At 27.0% G+C, this 25472-nt stretch overlaps 1 protein-coding gene across 2 annotated transcripts in view; it reads left to right on the forward strand.

Moving 5' to 3' along the window:
* Positions 1 to 25472, forward strand: part of LOC129962605 (uncharacterized) — a 294801-nt gene that overhangs the window by 131073 nt on the left and 138256 nt on the right. For both annotated transcript variants that reach the window (XM_056076468.1, XM_056076553.1), the window contains exon 8: positions 4625 to 4882. In XM_056076468.1, the coding sequence (XP_055932443.1) occupies positions 4625 to 4882 (258 nt within the window). The remainder of the gene's footprint in view (positions 1 to 4624; positions 4883 to 25472) is intronic.

Here is a 25472-nt window from a genome sequence, read left to right on the forward strand (position 1 = left end):
GATTTTTTCTTTAATTGATAATTTATCAGTTTATAAACATCATTAATGTTGCTGCCGTACGGGTCTTTCACACATATAATTAACAATCATCAGTTTAATATCCCATTATGTATTTATAGCTCAAATAAGGATATATTTTCGAATTTTATGTGCCTGCAATCCTTCGTAAGAAAGAGAACACGTTTTCCAGGATTCAAAAGTTAAACTCATGTTTTCTGAGTTAAAAAAAAAAAAAAAAAAAAAAAAAAAAAAAAAAAAAAAACACGGAGCAAAATTCTTCGAATATCTGTGGTCAGCAAGTAAGAGACCTTGAATATAATCACCGGAAACTGGAATCTTTTAGTTGTGGGGTTGGCTATGTATATAAGATTTTTGCGGCTTTCAATAATGAAAGGACTGATGTGCCTCGTCTCGGGGAATGAGATAAAGATATACGAAATCCAAGAATATTTTGATCAAAAATTGTATATTCTGGGAAGAAACGCTGAGGCGATAATGTTTTTTAAACGTCATTTTGCTGCCAAATGTAAAATTCATCATTGCTGCCATAAACTATACAAACGTGGCGAGAAATAATACTTGCAGATGATATAGCGAAAAAACAAAACCATATCAAACCAGCGGGAGATGTCTTCCTAAAATTTTCTCGGATACACTTTGTCATGTCAGAGAAAGAATTACATGGCACTGACGTACAACAGTTACAAAATATTTTCCTTTGGCGTGAATGTAGCATTTTCACTGAATCTATCGTGCCATCCTTGGCGAGTTATATGGCGATTAATCCCTTTCATACTTTAATAGTAACCTAAAATCAATTTTTTTGTTTTAGACACGTCTTTTTTCAACCAATTGAAGTAAAATATTTGATATGTTTATGTCATTGTGTTTTTGAATTATCGTGTTTACTAATTTTTGAAAGTACAGACCGACAGACAGTCAACCTGTAATTGAATTTGGCTCAAAATTTGATAGGATTCTACCCTATAGATGTCAAATCAGTGTCCGAATCTCATCTATATTGCTCTCTTCACTTTGCAATTATCGTGCCAAGTTATAATAGAACAGCCAGAGAAATGAATTTTCTCTCAACAGATTCTACTAAAAATTTGATAATAATCTGAAAATTGCTTGTAAAAACCATATACCAAATTTCAGTCTTGTAGCTCAAACCGTTTTTGAGTTTTCTTTGTCACAGGCAGGTAGGTGGACATTTTCCAAAAATATGTTTTTCATTCAAGCAGATCTAAAACGTGGTGATTCGTCTAAATCTAGATATCGAAACATTTTACTATTACTATACTTTCTCTATACTACGTATACGTGAAAATAGGTATGTGGAATTTTATGAACATGAATCTGGTGTAGAAGACAATATTTGACTTTGAACAGAAATCCATTGCAATATATTTTGGAGTCTGATGTGAAAATGATTGCGTATTTCAGAATGTTTATCAATCTTTGATGCTTCTAATTCAGCATACAATGCTCTTGCTCAGCATACAATGCGATCTTCAAAACAATTATCACAATTTTTTCTGAATAAATTTAATTAATATGCTTTTACTTGGTACTTTTATATCTAATTTATCATTTTTGGGCTTTAGCTGTAGTCTTGTGAACAATCTTTTTTTTTTTAAGGAAAATATTTATGTTGAGTAGATTATACTTGTTCCTTATTTTTCATAATTGAGTGGATTATACTTGTTGCATTTCTTCAGGAAAACATTGTTTTTAGATTGATGTCAATTGATATACATATTTTACTCTTATTTGATACCGTTTAATCAATTCAATATCGTAGCATTCTCTTCATATCCTGCCATAATTCGGGGATTAATTTTTTAAAATGTTTGAAATAGTTATATTAAATGTGAAAATTAAAATACGTATAATATCATTAAATTTAATGTTTTTCAATAGTTAATTTATTTAATAAAGAATAAAAAGCACAGTAATAACCAAAGAAATTTTAAAAGAAAACTAAATCTTTTGAAAAAATAATGATAAATATATTATTTTAAAGTATTAAATTTCAAGAATGTGCTTGTAACTCATGCAATCAATTTAAAATTTCTAATAACGCTCCCATTAAATACTCAAACAAAATTCCGCCATTAAAATTTTCAATGCTATTTTCGCTGAAAAATGTATTTTAATTATCCCCACAATAAATGCTAGCCAATTTAAAGTGAAATGAATAGCATTTCATTTTAAATCGATAAATTAATTAACTTTTATAGCAATAGTTTAGAGAAAAAAAATTTTAACGAATAAAGTTTAATCTTCTTTGCTTGCGAAGATTAAATGTGTTCAATTAATTATATTTTAAATAGCTTGATTTCTTTTAAATATTGAATACCCTTTTTAAAAGCCTAAAAAAACTAATGTAGCTGTGGTCTAAAATAGAAAACAATTAAAATGAAAACGAGAATTGATGTATATAACAATAACCAGATTATTCATAGCTGTTTCTTCGTGTGTAGAATGCATGCTAATATAAAAAGAGGAAATATTCTTTAATAAAAAAGTAATTCATTAATTGGTTTGGAATTTGGAAATTATTTCTGATAAAATGAGAATTTTTTTTTTTGTATTACTCCATTATTCGGTTATAAATTAAAGAATAATTTAGCGCAAGTTTTAAATTTTAACAAGGAATGGGAATAAAAAGGCCGTGGTCTTTCTATTTTTGTTTTGAATTTATTAATTATAATAAAATACTAATAATTAAAAGAATTTGTCTATAAGCCATTATTTTCTTTTTTTTAAAATTATCTTCTAATCTTAAAAAATTATCTTCTAACCTAAAAATCTTCCTGGGACGAAGAATATATATAAATTTTATAGTTTAAAATTTTATGATTTGCTTGTTAAAAGTTTATTCAAATAATATTACTTAATAATTATATTTAAAAATAATTCATGAAAAAATGTGTCAATGTGAAAAAAAAAAGAAAAGATAATATAAGCTTTGAAATATGCATATCAAAAATAATTACTAGTGTATTAAAAAAATAATATACTTCGGTGTATAAATTATGCAAGCGAACAAAAGAAAAAATTTCAGATAATAGATAATAAAGGTATTTTGTCATAAGATGCATATAATAAATTATATATGTTTCACTCTTGTTAAGTGAGAGTAAAATATCAAAATCTGCAGTTTTGTGAAGCAAGGTAAAGAAATTACCACTTATTAATCAATAAAAAAACATGAAAAGAGACCAAATATGATTCAATAAAATATGAAAATAAAATTATATGATTTATATTAGAAATAACGATATAAAATTTTAAAATTTCAAGACAATACATGTAAAGCCAATACCTTTTGCTTTTATAAAGATGCATTATGTCTAATCACCTACAAAAGATTGATGTATAAGAAGCGATGATATAATTGACGTCCGTTTTCATAGTGATACAAATGCAAAAGATACAAAAATTTTCCATCTAGTGGTTTCACTATGAGATTTTGAGTGGGATTTCTTTGACAAGCGTAGACTTAGGAAAGGGAAATTTAGGCATCGTTAAAAGAATGTTGAAAGCATTGTGGAATTTTATACTTTCGCTTAGACCGTGAGAACCTGCTGAAGTGAACAGTTTTATAGAGATCGTGTAGCACTAATTAAATGTATAAAGGTGGAATTGGTTCAGGAAATAAGAGAATATTTTAGAATGAAGTTAATATGGATTAAATTAAGATAAAAATATGGGAATTAATTGGGACTTAAGGTGTACGTACACACTTGAAACTTCGAATATTTTTTTATTGCTTCAAAATGTTCTCTGATCCTTTAGCTTTCAAACGATACCAAGATATTGTAAATATTCGGAATATTTCTCATAATTATTTTTCTTGAGGTACTTTCACTAAAAACTATAGTTCCGGGTTTTTTTTAACTCATTTTATGAAGAATGATATTTTTCCACTATGTTGCTTCATTCAAACGATCATAACTGAACAAGAAATTGACCAAATACAATTATTTATATATCAAAATAATCTGTGGATGTTTTGTGCCTCAATCAAAGTTATATTTATATAAATAATTTTTAATAGCTATTCAAAAGTTAAAATTACAGAAAAAATATCGCTTTTTCTATTCATCGTTGATGAAAAAATTGTTAAAAAAACTATAGATTTTTATTACTTGATTGAGGCAGACAACATGAAGATTAATATTAGGCATAATTTCCAACTAGAATTGTGTGTCTGTACAAATTAGAATTTAAGATATCATGTTTCAAAAAATAGGCTAATTAGCTCATTAAATATTATTTTATTAGTTAATAATTAGTGTAATATGGTTTTTTTCTCACTGAAATGAGTTTAAACATATATTAATGACCTACTGTGATTGGATTTTTGGATTTTTAATTAAACTGGATATTTAAAGTTAAAATTTTTTTAAAAAAATCTTCTAGTGTGTACGTACACCCTAAATTATATTTAAAATATCATTACATTTATCTAAATTTTTCAACTACAAATGACTCATTTTAATTATCAAATATTATTTTCAAGAAATATTGCGTTTTTATTTTATTAGCAGGGCATTATTTCATACACCATATATTTCATTTTCCTTTCTAATGTACAAATCTCTTTTCATTCTAGAACCAAGAGGATTCTGCAATACAAAGCTCATCAAGAAATTTAAGCTTTTATTGACAGAAAAAATAACGACAGGAGAATCAATCGAAGATTGCCGTCAACAGTGCTATGACGCAGAAGAATTCATTTGCAGATCTGTGACTTATGACCGTAGATTCAAGACTTGTGGATTGTCCCATCACACACGCAAATCAGCGCCTTCAGAGTCCATCGCGAGATCCGATGTCCATGAGTTTTTGGAAATTTCTACGTGCTTCCAAGGTATGGACTTCATTGATACTTTCACAGCAATTAAACGTAATAATAATATTCAAAATTTTATTTTTTGTACAATCTTAATTTAAAAAATTCTAGTGAGAATTTTATTCTAAATTTCGGTGCATATTCTGTAATACAATTAATTCAGGGACACGTAAATGCTCTTATGTTTCAAATTTTAGTTGGATATTAGATTTACATTACATTACTTCACCAATAATCAGTCTAATATTGTAAAAAAACCAAAACAATATCGTTTGGAATATTTAGCATATTGGAGAGTCATTGGAAAGTATTTCACATGGTAATGCTTATAGGCTAGTAAAAATTGTGCTACACCATATCCATAGCAGAAACATTTTTTGATATACTCCAGAGGGTAAAGGTATGAAACTAGTGTTAACAAATTTTACATGTAAGTATTTCCTGGGAAATTATTTTACAGTTTCGTGGGAAGGAAAATATTTTTTTAAGAATTAAATTAAATTTTTAATTAAAAACTAAACAAAATTTTAATGATTCCCTCCAATAATTTGAATCATATTATTTCACAGAAACCATCTATCAACTACTCTAAGATTAAAAAAAAATCAAGTATTTCAATTGTATCACTTTTATGCTGATACAATATTTTCTATTCTATAAGTTTTTACAGTCATTTCTAAACGTATCTAACACCAATTCATTTCAGTTTTTTTCTAGCAATTACTTTTACACACAAGAGTATCGCGACTATATTAAATATTTTTTTCATTACCGCTGCTGTATGATTCAGAGTAATTTTTATAAATAAAATAACAATAGGCGAATGCATACCATGCTTAAATTGCACTGTTCTATCACATTTCACTCCAAAGATTCAAATCGCTATTAAATATATTTTATTTCACAGAAATTTCAGAACATTATGTAATTTTTCACTGTTTAGTCTATTTAAATATTTATCTTGGATTTTTCTGTGCAAATACTATTCGCTCTTGCAAGCTAATGCAAATTTAATAGCAAGACGCAATACCAGTGAGAGCAAACTGTATTTACCCTTCAGATTTTTATTGAATACAAATTGACATGATTCAATCACAAAAAATTCGAAATATACCACCTTCTGATGGACAGTTTCACTCTAAATTTATTTAATCACTTGTTTGAATAGTTGAATAATTTCAAATTTTTATTGAATAATAATTTGAATGCATGGTTAAGATTTTTCTGCAGTCTAATAATCGATTTCTTCAGAACTTTCTTAAGTAAAAAAGTTATTTAATTTTACTTTTTTAATACTGTTGATATTCAGATACTAATATAACTGTTTCCTATCGCTCATCGATTTCAGTTATTAATTATTACCTATTTTTTCGTCAACAAATGTTCTAGAGCGCTGTGAAATAAACGAACATTTATTATTAAAAAATGTAAAAAAGGGAAACAGAAGTAAATGTATAGTTCTTTGTGCCAGATCAGGTGTCGACCTCTTCATTTTGACAGCGGTTTAAAATTACGAAGTCCGTCCCAAAATAGCCTTAGTGTTGCTTTAAAACAGGACGTTAATATAACTAAACTAAACTTGATGTCCATGAAAGCCTCCTCAAATTGTGGACCCAGGTACATTACACTCGCCACATCCCCCAGATGGCGGAACCTACCTACATCCTTGTACTGTTCTACTCTCGAACAAACAAATGATTATCATGTAGAAGTATACTTCAGAATTTAGAAATAATAAGAGACTTCATATAATCCTTAAAATACAGAATAAAAGCCATAAAATATTTCTTTTCTCTCGTTTCTTCCCAATTTTTTAGAAATATCTCATCATCCAATAATTAATTAAGATTGAACTACTTCTGGAAACTTTTATATCGCACCGTTCAAATAAACGGAAAGAAATTACAAGAAACGTCCGTTTTTTATTTTGTTTATTTCCTCTGGCTTCCCCTTTTTGAGTGTTCTTCTCTTTAAAAAGGCCAGTTACTGAAATCACAAATATGACACTAATCCGCATCCGAGACATGGGAGAGGCCTGTCTTTTAGGTCGTGGTTCAAGGGTAGAAAAACAGGAGAAATCCGGGGAAACAAGAAAAATAAACGTAAGACTTTTCGCTAAGCCGGCTGCTCTAGTAGGCGTTTTCTTTTCCATTGTTGGGCTTAGCATTATTCTTTTCTCTGCAGAGATTAAAGTGAAAAAGGAAAAGTTAGAGAAGTAAAACAAAATAAACGTACAGAGGAAGGAAAAAAAAAAACACATATATATCGCCTTTGCCATGGGTGTTTGTTATAGAGGAGGGGGGACGACTTTGCTGACTTTTCACCTTCAGGCTTTAGCTAGAAGAAAACTGTGCATTCGTTTTTGAGTTGACTTCCAGATTTTTTTTGTCTTTCTTACTTTGTTTCCCCCCCCACATTCTTCTAGTTTTCTTGACTGACACTTGTTAACCAAGAAGAGAGTTCCTGAAAAAGAAAACAATAAAAAAAATATGGGGGAGAAATCTCATGATATGAAAAATGATATTTTGAACAAATGAAAAAAATAGTAATAAAAAAAAGAGAAAAAAAAAGATAGGAAGAAACGTGATTTTTGGCGCGTATTTGGTCGAAGCGTGATCTTAAAGTTGTAGAGCAATCCTTAAGAAAACTTTAAAAAATAAGATTTCGCTTGTTTGACAGAAAAGAAAAGCTATTCTTTACCTTTTTCTTTTACTTCTGAAAACTGGTGCTACGTTTCAAATTTTTCTTCAAGCATTTTCTGTTTTGTAACGGATGCTTTTAGAGCATCGAAATAATAGCTTTGATCATTGGATAAATAACTGTTCTTTTTATTTATTCAGGTAACAAAGGAGTATATTCGGTCTTTAAAGATAATAAAATGATAAGTGTTAAAAAAGATACACCATCAAAAGGATTGATTACTTTTTATTGGAAATATAGTTTAAGATTACAATTTAAGATTATAATCCATGTAAGTATATTTAGATCATACTTACATGGTGATTATATAATCAACAATAAAATATTTGGAACATTAGATAAGTACCTTATTTTGTTATGTAAAAATATACCACTTTGAAATGGTACCAGTAATAACCAATGTTTACCATTAATTAAACCATAGTTTGAAATGTTCAAATAATAACCAAGGTTCCATTAATTTATTAATTACAATTTAACTATAATTTAATCTGACCAGCATTATACTTAGAAGTAGCTATGCATTCGAAAACAAATTTCAATATATATTTTTTCAAAAAAAAAAAAATACTGAAAAAAAGAAAAAGAATTGATGATGCATTTTTCAAAGTTAATCATGGTGTAAGTAATAAAAGTAAGTTTGTTTCAATTTTTCTCAACATACTTTACTTAATAATAAATTATTTTATTATGAAATAATAATCAATTTTAATAATAATAATCATTATTTACATTATAATATATATATACAACATATTTTACATATATTACTAGGTGTAGTTATTAACAGTATATATGAAATTCATGAATTAGCTGATGGCGCACGAATGCATAACTCCATTTTAAAATACTTTCTAACACTTTAATGCTATTGCACTTTCTTAAGGAATATAATGTGAAACATAATAGATATTTATCGAGATTGAAGAACTTTCTACATTAATTAACAGCTTCGCTCATGTTCCTTAATTACATACTAAATCATTTAAATGTCTATAATATATATGTAAATAACATAAATTAGTCATTACTTTATTAGAATTTTATCAGACAGAATTATTACTGAAGTTAGTTATACCATTGGTAAGTAATATATAAATATTTACAAAAAAATGATAAAAAAAAGTTATGATAAACGTGTCTGTAATGTATATGTAAATAACAGTTAATTTTATTTTATTAGAATTTTATAAGATCAGAATTATTACTGAAATTAGTTATACCATTTGGAATTATTTCAAAAATATAGATAGTAATATATAGTTATTTACACAAAGTCAATTGGATGAATCAGTGCTTTGTAGATTCTTGCAGTCTTGTCTTTAATGATGGAATCCTGCTTTTTTATTACATTAATTCATGCGTAATAATTTGGGTATTATTAATTCCAATCTTCTCCATAAATGATTACTTATTCCGCAAATATTAAACATCAAAATATTTATAAAAAACTTATAACCTATTTTAGCAATTTTGTGTAAATAATTATATATTACAATCTGTATTTTTGAAATGGTTCCCGATAGGGTTATATTGGTATTACATTGGCTATTATATATGGTTAATATTCATCTTGTAATCAATTTTGCCATTTGCATAATTGAGTCTAATTTCAAAGTTGTAAATTATTTAAAAACGTGATTAGTACTAAGTTATTGTTGTTGTTTCTTATGGCTCTTTCCACGGACAAGCCCTCTGTTCAAAGACAGCCGATTTAAGCCTAAGGGGGAGAGCCTCTTGTTTTTATCGTAGAGCCAACTTAGGCCAAGAGTACGACTTGACTACTCACTCAGCACTCATTCACTTGCACAACTCCTTTTTACAAGAGGGTACATTCACAAATCTCACAGATAGAACAGGAAGAGCAACCATACCCAAACCGGGACTCGAACCCGGGACGGCCAGATCACGGGGAAGATGCGCTACTCCTATGCCAGGACGCCGGCGTTATTAAATTATTGCCTTCAATTATAAAATACAGGGCGGAACAAAAAGTCTTGGAAATACTTACAAACTTATATTTAAGATCAATTAATTTGAGTAAAAAAGATTCGTATTAAAATTTTTCTCATTGTGTAAAATTCCCCCGCCATTTTTATGAAGCAGTTTAGTTTTTGACTTCATTCATAGATGGCTTTGTATCTCAAAAAATGTGCAACTATTGTTTGCCAACGGATTCTAAAATCTTCCGCACTTTTGAGCATGCATAAGAATGGGTTTAATTCTTCAAAATGGGAATGAGAGGAAAGATGAACGAAGGAGATGTTTACATTTAACAATAACGTAAAGTCGGTTTATTCACAGATTAAATTAAAATAAAATAATAAGCTCAGAAATGACACGATATTCACATATACGTGAAAAAAGAATTGAACGAAAAGTGTCTATTAGTACAGGAATCGAGGTCTAAGAATAATGAAGCATTCCGGAAACGAGCTCGTCCTTCCGTGTCTCACCCCTTAGTGAGATAGAATCGTCGAAAAGTGGCTGGGATACCGTCTCAGGATACTGAAACAAACAGTACCATATTTGCCGTCATTTGTTTATATTTTCCTAGAGGTTATCTGATTAAGAAGATTTCTCGAAATAAATATGGTATATTACAATTACTCGAAACTCATAACAATACTAATGGTTATATGGAATGAATCGAAAAAAACATTTGTGATGTGATGAAAATCACGAACTTAAACATGATAACAGATTAGTCTAAATAAACGTTTAATAACTTTTTTTGATATAATTTGTCTGCAGCTGCTTATTTTATATTCTATTGTTGTTTTTAAGTTATTGCAAAATCTACATAAAAAGATAAATACTATTTTTTTTTAATACTATTCTACTTTATGAGAATAATTTTAATACAAATTGCGCTGTTCCACGTTAACTAATTAATACGCAAAAGTTATATCTAATTAGTGAGATTGAACTAATTATGTAGTTAAGGAATAGTTTGTATCAAATTTCTTCAATGAAAATTTAGTTATTTGTATTTTGTCTCGAATACATTATATATAAATATATAATGCATGAAAAATAATATTATATATAATATAAATATATACTTAATTGCTTACTACACTGAAAATATTATTTAATAACATAAAAAGAAAATTAGAAGCATAATTTTAATTATACACGATAATTAGTAAGTAAGATTTACTGAGATTTTTTTTCGAGAAATTACATCACTTTTAATGGGATTGAATAAAAATTATTTTATAAAATATATATATATATATATATATATATATATATATATATATATATATATATATATATATATATATATATATATATATATATATATATATATATATATATATATCAGCTTCATTAAAATTCAATTAATAATATTTTTCTATGAATATAATCTATGAAAAATGAAATTCTTCCTTAAAACAGGTTATTAGGATAGTTAAAAGCTTTAAAAATTTCCATCATATAATTATTTTTCGAAATTGTCAAGGCAATCATTAAAAACTACTTTTCGAAAGATTACCTAAATGTACTACTTGCTCATAAAAATATGGAATAATATAAAAATTATCCATTATACTTCGTGGATATCCTTCTGGAAGTAAGAAAATTTTAGAAAAAAATTGTAATTTGTTATTATTGCAAGTTTGTGAACACGAATCTAATCTTTCAAGTTTAGGCTTAATTCTTTTTTTTAATAATCGAAGCTCATGTCTGTAAATTGTTGTGTCTTCAAACAGCCACACTGATGGTGTTTCTCTAAGATTTAATGCTTTGAAAAGAAGAAAAGGCTTAGAATTTACTGAATGAACGACAAGAAGATTACCTTTTTTAGTGAAAAAGCTTAACATTTGTTAAAAAGTATCTTTTTTACGTATGCAAAGAAAAGTAAGCGTGGCTTCTCTGAAATATTTTAAAGATACTTGAAATTATTTAAACTGTTTAATAGTTAAACATTAAATAAAAATGTCTTGTGGGATCAAGAGGTATTAAGATGCTTTGGAATTTTTATTCTGCTTATAATATTAAAAGCTTAACAACTTCCGAAAATAAAGTCTTTTTTTTTGTAATCAATTTTTGAATGTCATAGTTTAGAGTTCCTGAGCTTAAGAAAGACTTTTTGTGCAAATCGAATTTCATGTTGACGTTTTGTGAAAACAACTGATGAAAGAAAAGATAGCAGACGATATTTTTTATGAGTCAGAATTAAAAACATTTAGTTTCAATAAGTTTAATCATAAATCTCTTTCAAAAATGCCAGAATTTTTGTCTGATATCAAAATTTAGCATGAAATATTGTTAATTGAGAATAAAATACTGATTAAAGGTATTTGGTAAGAATTTGACTAGTGTCAAAGATTCAATCATTCCAGAAGATATTTTTATTCCATTAAATATTATTAAAAGCCTTTGACTAGTCTTGAAGATTCAATCGTTCCTGAGAATATTATTACTCTATTAAGATCATTCAAGTGTGAAACATCTGAATTCTCGGTATCTGTCTGATGTAACCAAATATTTTTAATCAATGAATATCAAATCTTGCTTTATAATTTCAGATTTTTGTCAAAAAAAAATATGATTTTTTTATAAATTATATAATACACTTTATCTCACTGATATTATACACTTTGTAAAAGGGTGGATTAAGCCCACTAGGGTTTCTTACGCAATACAGCTTTCAAGGGAAGGGGATATTTTTCCTACATCTAGTATTTTTTTATTGATTTTAGTTGTTTGTGCAAGCAGTTTTATGAAGCAAATTCTGACAACTTGAAAAAAAAAAAAAAACATTTAATTCAGAGGCTCTTCCAAGAAAATTTATTCCAGTTTTTTTTTTTTTTCCATACAGAAAAAAAAAATAACATCCAGAATTTAAAAAAAAGTATTTAAAAAAGACTACTGAGTAAAATATAAATACTATTTATTTATATAAATACATAATTTTTTGAAATATAAATTAATATATTTTTCAAAGTTTCAAAATAATACAAAAACTGTAAAAGATAAATTATAATGAATACCAGAATAATGTTTTAATATTTAATTAATATATAGCAGTTCGGTGAAATGAAAAAAAAATCGTATTTTAGAGAAATTAGATAGAACGCCTGTGGTATTTATATTCTAAGATAAAATAATTGAACATTGATTTCAATTAGCTGCAAAATTTTTATGGCATAATTTGAATGATATGAGAATAAACTTAATCAATTCAGATAATTTTGGTGCATTTGACGTTATTTAGAAAGTATTATACAAAAAAAGGAGCAAAACCACATTTGGCTTTATAAGTCATAAAAAATCATTCATAAAATATTTATTTTTGTTGATTTTGTTTGAAAGGCTCCGGAAAGCATAACCATATATAAGCGAGAAATGTATTGAATGAGACTTTATATTTGCAATGAATAACATGCGTTACAAATAAGTTTTCGTTAGAAACATATGTGAAAAAAACCGTGCAATTTTCCAAGTCTTGACAATCCCAAAAATTCTAATTAGAATAGTTCGCAAGTTATATATGCACATTAATTTAAACTGTGGTGTGGTAAAACATCCTTTTAATTCTTGCATTAAAGAAAAATAAGGATAATAACTGAAATGCACTGAATGGGTTTTTGCTGAAAAAGATCTTATATTTTTGCAATAAATAGAAAGCGTTACAAATAAATTTTTAGAAATAATATATCATTTGCCTAAATATATCATGACGAAAATTAATGGAGTCGATTTCCACGATCTCTATGTTCCAATGTGTTTTTTTGAAATTATTTTTTATGTACCAATAAGCGTTTTCTCTATTTTTTATGTACCAGTAAGCGAAGGTTCTTTGTGATTTTCAAATGTCCAATGTCATCAAATGTCGTTTGCTCTTTCGTGCTAGGTGGGATTGCTCATCGGTGTCCCATCAAATTTCCCGCATGGCCTCTGGCTAGAGGGTATTGCTTGCATACCTCATGACTGTACTATACTCTTATTTAAGTTATATTATTTCACTTTAAATTTTATTCTGAATATGTGTATTTTCAATCCTGCAACAAAAGAGATTGATTCATGTATGAATTGACTATAATATATTGATGTATATATGATTATAATTTTTAAGTATACCTCTGATTTTTAATAGCATTGCTGGGTGAAAAACAGTTTCGGGAGGTAATATGAAGGCAAATTAATAATTATATTTGAAATTTAAAAATACCGTGCGTTTTTCATTAATTTCTATTTTTTTCTTTTATCTGTTAGATATTTTATCTACAATCCAGTTAAGTATCTTTATCATTTTATCTCTCCTTCAATGGCATTTGTCACGAACACAATCCAACATCAATAACGTCTGACACAACTGACATCTATCACTTCTGGCACAAACATTCAATTTCATATCAACTGCAATCATCGATTGCATCCAAGGCAGAAACATCCATAACTTGAGATAACATCCTCACCATTTCCTTTCTCTTTTGACTGCCAGAGATAATGAAAGTAAGGGTGGAAATGCCTGGCAAATGAACAAGTAATAGTTTCATTATCTTGACAAGATCGACCGCGGGGGTCACCTTATCGGGAAGGACACTTAATCTCCCATCCACCCTCCAGAATCTCTTAAAGGATGTCCAAAACTAATTTAAATGGGTTTCAAGCTCCGAAGACATTCTAAGAATAATAATTAGGCCGTTACTTTGTGCCATTAAACGGCTCGGAAGACCTATAATTATTTAGATCTTCGTGTAGCGGTCGCCCTAACGGGTTGTCAGAACAGGTGAATGATGGTGTTGCTATCCTTTCGGTTTGACCACACGGTGTTAATTGAGTTCTCTTCCAGGCAGGAGAAGGTAGTTAAAGAAATAAATTGATTTTTTTTTTCATCTCCTTTAAATATGCAAAGTCTTTACAAAACTGAACGTGATGCAATTTAATAATTGCAAAATTATATATTTTTGTACTCAATGAATGAATGTCTGGTAAAGTAATTTAGGAAAATAGAGTGAAAGTAGTTTAAAATTCCGCTCCATACGATATTCCATTAAGTCTTGCAGGATCTACTTATTTCATCAACGTAAAGTATACCTTTCACAAAATTTGATAGTTCTTTTAATGTATCACTTTTGTTTAAAATTAATTACAATATCGCAATTTTAAAGATTTCATCGTTTTTTTTTGTTTACATTGTTTGGTCGCAATGACAATACAGCACGTTTATTGTGTTACATTTTCTAAAATAATCACACAGACAGGCGCGGACACACACCTCTTTATTATAAGGACAGATAGATTATTAATCTCGTGTAGCAAATGTTATGACAACCGTTTTTTTTTTAAGTTTCTAGTATAATTAGTATACAGAAAATCTGTGTTCTTGAATTTTCATCCCAATACATATAGCATAATATAATTTTTATATTTAGATAAATTACAATTTCGTGGATAGTTTTATATTAATAGACATAGATTAAAATCGTTATTTTTATTGCATCAGTTAGTTATTTTTCAATTCTTTTCATGAAATTACAAAGTAAATGCTTACAAAAATATTGTGTTAATTTCCACATCTTTGCGTTGATATGGATTCTTATGGAGATGTTGAATTCCAGTTAATTCAAAAGAATTGAATTTATATCTGTAAATTATTTTCTCCCTTGATTAAAGCGGTGCAATCTTGGATATTTGTGACTTTTACAATTTTTATATTGATTATATGAATGTGATTCCATCCTATTTCAGGTTAAACAAAAAATGTTAATTATAAAAGTTAGAAATTGTTTTGTTCAAAATATTCCCCTTCAGAAATGACAGCATATTCTTGCTTTTCGGATAATTAATGAATTCAAAAAAAAAAAAAAAAGGAATGCTCAGTTTTTCAGTTGCAATCCAGTTATCAAGCCACTTTTTAATATCCGAGAGGGAATCGACCCCCCCCCCCCGAAAAGACTCGGAGGTATGCAAGAAAAAAAATAATAGTCTGAAGGAGCAGCATGTAGTGAATACTGTGGATCAGACAAAACATCCCATGAAAGGGATACTAAGATTTCTTCCCGTGTCCCGGAAAGTTGTAAGTGAGCATTCTGGTGTTATAAAGCAACCTTGCCATCTCTTTTGATATATCCTGGACATTTCCCAAGGACAAGTACTTCGTTTAAACAGTATACTTGTACTGTTCACCATTGAAGACTTCAGCAAGTAATTCTTTTAAATCTGCATCTTTGATTTTTTTTAAGGTTTACCTCCCTTTGTCATTTAAACACACAAAGCTACTCCACCCCGTTTTATAAAAGGTTTTCGAATTAAATTTGAATAACCGGACCGCATTAGCAGGAACTGAGTTTGGGTCCTAAATGCCATCACTGGTTACTTTACAATCCTTCCAGTGGGAGTTATATACCATAATCTGAAGAGTGTAACCGATCCCATACCATTTCTGTGCTCATCCGGATGGCGAGAACCAGCCACTATGCTGGGAGCTTCTCTTCTTCAAACCTGAGGTGCTCTCCGGTGGGATTGTTTTGTCATATATGTTGAAATCCTTTTTCTATGTCTAAAATCTATCTGAAAGTTACATTCGATGAGACATGTTTCCCATTATATCCTACTTCAGCCACTGTGTCTCTCTACTTCAATTCTTTCTTTTCTTTTTTTTTTTTGCAATGAAATAATGTAACAGAGCTTCTCACATTTCCTCTTTGTTTAGAGAAAAACTCCAGTTTCTTTTTTAATTTAAAAAAAAATTGTTTTTTAAAAATATTAATCAGTGGATATACAGTAACTTTTTTAAGTTGTTGTCAAACTGTTCAAATACAGCTTCCTCGATTTATTTGTAGACAAATGGTATTATTAGCGTCAGCGATTAAAAATGGGTGGAGCTATATTTATACATCCAATAATTAAGAAATTAATAGGCATGAATTAGCAGCTTAACAGAATGCCATATTAAAGAAAACAACGTACAAATCACAATGTACTTGCTAAATAAGTCTCATTATATTCATCCTATTCTATCATATTTATTAAATTGTTTATTTATATCTCAAAGGAATTAATGAAAATTTCGGTGAAAATTTGCAACATTCTAAATGATTTTTTTAACAAAGAGAATATCTCAAATATATTGAATTATTCAATATTGAATTAATTAATAAGAAAAGGATGTAAATTTCATTAATTCTTTAAATGTTTGCATTAAAAAATTAACTATTTGTTGTTTGTAAATTGTTGATTTTTCTTATAGTTATTGCAGGGATAATAATCAATTTTAATTTTTATGAAGTTAATTGATAAATAATATTAAAAGACTGATATTAAAATACATGTTTATTTATGAAAGTTGGTGTATTAGGCAATTTCTTTTATTATTAAAAATCAAAATTTTATAATTAGATTTTACATGAAAAGCAGAGCACGTTTGCTCAATGCACTCATTAAAAATAGTTTTTCCTGCATATTTTAAGAGTTTAATCTCTCTCTTTATGAAATGCAATCAAAATTAATTAAATTTTATTACTTAAACATTTTACGCAAACTAGTAAATATATCTCCAAAAAATGTAATCTCTAATTATACATCGAAAGCTCCATACTCAAATTAATAATTTATAAATCCTATCCTTGAGGATTATTTACTTCGTAAAGTTTTCAGATAATTTTTATACTAAAAATATGGAAAGATTTTGGGCGAAAAAACAGTTATCATCTCAAAAAATTCATATATAAAGAAAAAAAATGCTATTAAAATACTAAAAGAAGAAAGTGAGCATATATATCCTTTGCTAGATTAGAAACTTTTCTTAAATAATTTTTAGATGGATCTTTGGCTTAAAAATTATTCTGCAAACTTTAATAATCTCATAGGCTTATTTTTCGTCATTATTTAGACTTAAGTAATTACATGTAGAAGTGACATTTGTTCTAATGGCTTCAGACACAGTATGTTCAAAAATACAAAATATTTGATTATTTAAGGCTCTCTCTGAATGTAGTATATAATTTATTAAAATATTGTACTACTATATTAAATATGTGCTTTATAAATTTCATATTTCTTAATTCATATAAAGCTGCTGAAACAAATATGGACATTATTAATTTAAACAGTCTGAACATTATTAATCTTTTAAAATTAGATATTAGCAATAGAGTGCTATGAAGAAGAAGGAATAGAAAAAGGCTGTGCTATCAATATTTATTTAAAAAATATAAAAATTTAACAAATATTGTCTATATTCGTATTTTCTTATAAATTCATATAAAATTTCAGAAGCAAATATGGACATTATAGCAGGAAAAAAATATTATTAATTAAACCAATATAGACATTATTAATTTATTAAAAATAGGTATTGGCAATAAGGTACTACGAAGCAGTAAGAAAAAAAAAGCAGTTCTATCGATACTTATTATAAATAAATAAATATTTTATCAAAATTTTGTATATTTTCATATTTTTCAATAAATTTGTATAAAATTTCATAAGGCAATTCTATCTATAAAAAAATGGTATATTGAACCAAAATATATAAAAAAATTTAATTTTTCTTCTAAATATTCTCATAAGTTTCATGTAATACATAAATTTTAATATTGAAATGGTTACAAACCCATAAAGTAACAACATTTAATAAACAACTTCAAAAAACATTTATCTGTTCTGCGCCTAGTAATAAATACTTCAAAAGCTTCCACTGGCTCCTTTCAGTATAACCATACTTACGCATTAAAATAAATTGCAACATTCCTTTAATCAAAAAACCATTTTATAATTATATCATTAAATATTTACAGAAATTACATCGAAATGCATCAAATGTAAGTAAATAGAAAGCTTTTTTTGGTTCATCTTTGCTTAAGTGGTTTCTCTGCTGCACATGAATTAAAATAAACTCATTAATACATGAAACAGAAATACGAGGCGAAAGTCATTTAATAAGAAATATGAGGGTTATTTAAAGTCCAGCACTTACACCACTGTAGCTCTGAAATCTAGAAGCGTAAAGTCACTGTTTTGTCTTTATCAAAAACAGAAAGAAGAAAGTCAAATAAATATTTTTAAAAAATCTTAACCAAGAAGATTTGAAAACAGAAACCGTACTCCCATTACATATATCAAGACGCCAAAAGGTATTGCGATTAAAGAATGGAAGCAACAAAAAAAACTTCATTAAAGAACCATTTAAATAGTCGGATGATTTTTTCCCTTTCTGTTCTGGAGAATTAAGTTATATGAGTCCTTTTATTTCTTACCCTCTTTTGTAAGAGAACAATGAGTTATCACTGCGAGTGTCACCTTAAGTTTCAGTCCGGTGTTAAAGAAACCGAAGTAATCCAAAACGACGTAATATGAAAGGTGTAATGGGAATTAACTGACAATTCTTCTGAGGGGAAAGACAGTTTTGCTTGAGAAAAGCTGAAGAATGTTTTGTAAAATCCTTTGTTGTTGGGGATTTTGGATGACATTCTAGCATTAATTTTTTGCGAGTTTATTTGAAACAAAAACGTAGATATTCTTTATAATAAAAAAAATGCCTTTGTGAATCAGTGATATTTCGATCTATGCATTAATTATTTTGAAAAATAATTTAATAATATAATTGACTATTAAAATTTTTAATTATATCTAAAAAAAGACTGTGATATTTATTAAAATTATAATAATGTTTTATAGTTTTTTTATGAAAGCCGAAGAATGTTTTGTAAAATACTTTTTTTGCTGGGAATTTCAGATGGCATTATAGAATTAATATTTTATGAATTTATTTGATACAAATACACAGATATTCTTTATATTAAAAAATATCTTCATGAAACTTAGTGAAGAAAATATATTGCGATATCTGCATTCATTATTTAGTAAAGTAATTAAGTTAAATTGAATATTAAAACTCCTAATTATATTCAAACAATATTGCAATATTTATTTAAATTATAATAATGTTTTCTAGTTTTTTTTTCTTTTTTTGTGAAAGTCGAAGAATGTTTTATGAAATCCTTTGTTGTTCAGAATGTCGGATGGCATTCTGGAATTAATTTGTTTATGAACTTGTTTGAAAAAAAAATGCAGATACTCTTTTTTTATGAATATTAGTAAAGAAAACATATTTCGATATCGCGTTGATTATTTTACAAAGTAATTTAGTAATGTGATTGAATATTAACATTTGTAATTATATTAAAAAAAAGACTGTAATATTTATTAAAATTATAACAATGTTTCCAAGTTTTTTTTTCTTCTTTTTTTAAATGACAGCTGAAGGATGTTTTGCAAAATTCTTTGTTGTTGGTAGTTTCGGGGGGCATTCTCGAATTAATTCTTTTAATGAAATTATTTGAAATAAAAACGTAGATATTTTTTATAACAAAAAAAGGCTTTTTATAAATATTAGTGAAAAAATATATTTCGATATCTGCATTAATTATTTAATAAAGTAATTTAGTAAAATAATTAAATAGTAAAACTTCTAATTATATACAAAAAATATTGCAATATTTATTAAAATTATAATAATATTTCTTAGTTGGTTTTTTTATAAAAGTGGAAGAATGTGTTGTAAAATCTTTTGTTGTTGGGAATTTCGGATGGCATTTTAGAATTAATTTATTTATAAATTTATTTCAAACAAAAATGCAAATATTCTTTATAAAAAATGCTTTTATGAATCTTAGTGAAGAAAATGCATTTCGATTTCTGCATTAATTATTTAGCAAAGTAATTTAATGAAATAATTGAATGCAAAAGATTTTGAATTGTATTAAAAAATACTGTAATATTTATCAAAATTATAATATTACTTTATAGTTCTTTTATGATTGGATTATTTTTTTAAAAAGAATATTTTAAAATAAATTATTATTTTTTAAAAAAAGATAGAGTTTTAAAGCTTTGTTTCAATTCTTTCAATTCTAATAAAAGGAGCATTTGAGAGTGTAAGATTTAAATAGTGATTGCATAATGTTTTTACAATTAAAAAAAATCATAGTTTGTCTTTTTTTTAATGAAACTTGAAATCAAATAATGAAAAATTTTCCCAGTTTTTTTATGCTTTAATTAAGATTTATTTAAAAAGAAACAATTCTTGGTTTAAAATATTTCCAGGCAATCTAGTTTGGTGGGGGATAGTACTTTAGTATTTTATCCTTGTTTGGAAATAATTATATTTTTCGTTCTTTTTCAAATACAGTCTGAAATTGAATAAAACTGTGTTAATTTGTTATTAATTGTAGAAAGTTAGTATGTAAAATTATGGAAACTGGGATTTTTATGAGGGTAGAGCATATCTGTAATTTGAGAACTAGCAGTAGTATTAAAAATATTTTGCATTCGTATTGTACAGAGTAAGTAATATAATTTGGTTAAAGATCGCTATGGTTGAAAAATTTCATACAAACATGTTATAGATGAGCTAACTGCATAGGTTGCGCCATAACAGAGTTTCGCTCATAGATAACAAAGTAATTTTAAGACTTTTAAATCGGGCAGCAATAAGATATTTATTAACAAATCTTTTGCAATAATTTTAAGACAGAGAAAAGAATGAATAATTGTTATAGTTAGAAGGAATTAAAGTGTGATAATTCCAACATTTTTCACTTGAAACTTTCTGAAAATTGTTGATTAATGCTCATTTCTTTCGCCTTTGATCAACCTTTACATTTGTATCCGGCGACAAATGAGGCAGAAAAACTCCAAGAACCACAAAGGATTCCAAAGACATAATTTCGAACATTCTCCATTTGAATCTTTTTTTTTTTTTAATTGTTGATTAACATGCAATTCTTTCACTACCGACCAAGTCTTAATATTTGCATTCTACAAAAAATAAGGCAAAAAAACTATAAATGCTTCAAAATATTACAAAAAAAATGTTGCTTTTTTACTGATTTTTCAATAAGACAGCAATGCCGTGTTTGTGCATAAATCCTTTATAAAAATTTTATGGAAGGTAAAAAAAATAAAAGCAGCTTTTCACTAAATCTTTCTTAAATTTGCCGATTAATACAATTCTTTCAACATCGAGGAAGCTTTAATTTCTACATTTTTTGACGAATAAGTCAAAAAAAAAAAAAAAAAACTCCAAATACCTCGAATGACTCCAAAATATTACAAAAAAATACTGATGTTTTACTGTTTTTTCAATAAGATAGGAATGTCGTACTCATAAACAAAATTTTCATAAAAAATTTAAGAGAAGGGCAAAAAATAAACTAGTTTTATGGTAAAACGAGATGTAAGTGCAAAATTTTGAACATTCTCCATGTGAATCTTCATTAAAATTGTTGATTAACATGCAAAATTTTCATTATCGACAAAGCCTTAATACCTGCATTCTCGAGGAATGAGACACAAAAACTTCAAAATACCTCAAAGGACTCCAAAATGCTACACAATAAGTAAATAATAATCAAACAAGACAGCAATGTCACACTTATGAACAAATCTTTTATGAAACATTTTATGTAAGGGACAAAGAAGAAATAAATTTTATGGTAAAAGGAATTAGAAGTCCAAGATTTTGAGCAGTTTTTTTTTCACTAGAATCGTTTTTAAAATTGCTGATTAATACTCAATTCTTTTACCCTCTGAAAAAACCTTAATATGTGCATTGTACAACGAATAAGGCAGAAAAATCCTAAAGGCCTCCAAAATATTACAAACAAATATTGTTGTCTTAATGATTTTCCAATAAGACAGCAATTTCATAATTTCTAATTAATCTTTAATTTAAAAAAATAGGAGGGACAAAGAAAAAACAAATTTTATGGTAAAAAAAATTATAAGTCAAAAATTTTAAATGGTTTTTCACTTGAGTCTTTCTTAAAACTGCTGTTTAATACTCAAAATTTTCACCCTTGAAAAAGCTTTAAGTTTTCACCCTCGAAAACCTAATCTGTATTCTGCGAAAAACAATTAAGAGAAACTCCAAATGTCTCAAAAGCTATCAAAATATTACAAAAGAAAACTATTATGATTACTGATTTTTCAATAAGACAGCAAGGTCATATTTGAGAAAGAAATCGTTTGTCAGAATGTTATGGGAGGGCAAAAGAAAAAGACAAATTTTATGGTAAAAAGAATTTTGATACATCTGAAAAAATCTTTTAAAAGTTTTCTTAAAATTTCTGATTATTTTTCAATTTTTTCATCTTTGAGAAATGCTTAGTATTTGCATTCTGCAAGGAATAAGGCAGAAAAAATTCAAATGCTTCAAATGACTCCAAAAAGTACAAAAAATGCTACAAAAAATATCATTGTCTTAGTGATTTTTCAGTAAGACAGAAATGTCATAATTGTTAACAAATCTCTAATTAAGAAGTTTTTGAGAGGGGCAAAGAAGAAATAAATTTTATAGTAAAAATAATTTTAAAACCGGCATTTCGAACAGTGTTTCACTTGAATCATTCTTAAAATTGCTGATTAATACTCAATTTTTTTCAGCCTCGAAAAGTCCTTAGTATCTGCATCCTGCAAAGAATAAGGCAGAAAAACTAGAAATGCTTAAAAAAATACTCCAAAATATTACAAATTAAATGCTGCTATCTTCAGAAAGACGGCAAAGTCATGTTTGAGAGCAAATCCTTTATAAAAATTTTTATGGAAGGGTCAAAGAAAAACAAATTTTATGGTAAAAAGACCGTAGATCTAAATAGAAGAATAAAAGACCGACATTTCGAATAGTTTTTTGCTTGAATCATTCTTAAAATTGCTGATTAATATTCAATTCTTTCACTCTCGAAAAAGCCTTAATATCTGCATTCTGCGACGAATAAGGCATAAAAACTCCAAATGCCTCAAAGGACTCCAAAATATCACAAAGGGCTATGAACCGAAGCGCGAACGTTTGTCTTTCTGCAAGAAAGAAAGAATAGCGGACAAATATATCAGGCGCTGTATGGATGCCTGCACCCAAGCGAAATACAACAACCGGCTTGGACAATATACGCGACAGGATGCACAAGATCTGTCAAAATGTTTAGAACTTCCTTTTGATATTTTTTCTTTGAACATTTGCGCTTCTAAAAACTTTCCCCCTTGCTTTATAAGTAAAACGTTCAGAAAAAAAAGGAAGAAAATTCCGAGTTATTTTTTTTCCTTGGAGCGGTAGATCTTAAGGAAAAGCAACAACAACAACAACGAAAAAAGTCTTCTATATGAAATGAGCCTGCGTATTGATTTATCTTTTCTGTATTTTGCGCCCTTTTTCGTCACGCCCGAAAGAATTTCATTGAAAACCTTCTTCTGACAGAGCTTTTCTTCATCTCCTGAGGGACCGATTATTAGTTGCCGAAATATTAATTTCAGTTCAGTAATTTTATTAGAAATACTTTTCATCTGTAGACTTGGCGTTATAGCTCTTATAGAAGGTGCATACATTAAAAAAAAATTTAAAAGATTTTAATTAGCAGCTGATTGAAGTGGTAACTGTTAACTTTGAAAATTATTATAAATATAATGAATTTGTTAATTATTTAGCTTAAATAAAATATAAAGATACGCTATATAAATCAATTTAAACTTATTTGATGCAATAGCATATAAACGAAGAGGTCATTACTATTATGTTGTTAGTTTATTATTCTTAAAAGTAATTTTTTTTTATTTCTGACTATCAATAAAATAAAATTGGCATAAATAAAATAAAATAAAGTATCATAAAAATGTTAGATATATCTAAAAATTTTAAATAATATTATGTAACAGCCGCTTAGTGAAGAGGTTATTTATTATTCAAGACCCGAAAATTATCGCAAATATAATTAATTTTCTCCACTGCTTGGAATTGAAATTATATAAATACATTTAAAGTGATTTTTTTACGAAAAAGGAAGATTAGTAAAATAAACTTGACATAAAATTATGTTGTTAAATTTCATGTTATTAAGGTAAATTTAGTTTTTTTTTTTTTTTTTTTTTTTTTTTTTTTTTTTTTTTTGATAAAAGCAAATGTCAGAAAAGGTCCTTAATATTCAGGGCCTAAAACTTTAGCTAGGATATAATGAATTTGTTAATTGTTTAATACCCCTAAAGTGAAAATGATATATAAAGATGCTATATGGATATAAAGTAATTTTGTGTAATATCAGCTGATTGAATGGGATATTGTCATTAAAATTTTCAATTATAATAAATTGTTTTTCTGTTTAAGATTATTAAATAAAGAGATGGTATAAAAGAGGCCATATACATGGTGCATGATTTTTTAAAGCAAATTTTCTTTATTTCACTCAAATATGTTTTAAAATATTAAATTTCTGCTTTTTCAAAAAGTTTGGCACTCTAAATATATTTAAATATAATAAATATATATTTGAAAAATGGTTGCTATAAGACATTTCATCTAATTGTATTGCAAGAGTTATTTGAATTAATATTTATGAATTTTGTAGAAAGATTCAGAATAAATTTTAGATTAGGCAATTAGCATAGAAGTAGAAAATCATTTTAATAATGATTAAATGAAAGTTATATAATAAAAATAGAACAAGTGATATTCCTTTTACTATAATTGAATTGAATTATTATTTTAGTAATGCTTAAAATGTGTGCATTTTTAAATTTATTTTATAATTTATCTGTTAAACCAGTGTGCAAAAACAGATCTTTGCGATGCATTCATGGTTTTCTGCAAACATCAATGCATCGCTATACACTAACAATGAAAAGGATTTCATTTATAATCAAAAAAATACATTTCCATTTTATTATTTTTAAATAAAATTTATTATTTTTCTTTATAATCAAGTAAAAATAATCACTAGTTAAACACGAAAAAATTAGCATAAAATACTTAACAGTCATTTTACTGATACAGAATATCGGAAAACATCGTGAAACTATTTCATAATATCTTAAGATTTATTTTATTTGATATTTTCTCTTATAAATTTACAGTTTAAATTATACCTTAAGGGACTAAAAGAGGGATTAGAAATTATATTAA

This window comes from Argiope bruennichi, chromosome 1 (genome assembly GCF_947563725.1).
Source record: "Argiope bruennichi chromosome 1, qqArgBrue1.1, whole genome shotgun sequence".
NCBI classification, from domain to species: Eukaryota; Metazoa; Arthropoda; class Arachnida; order Araneae; family Araneidae; genus Argiope; species Argiope bruennichi.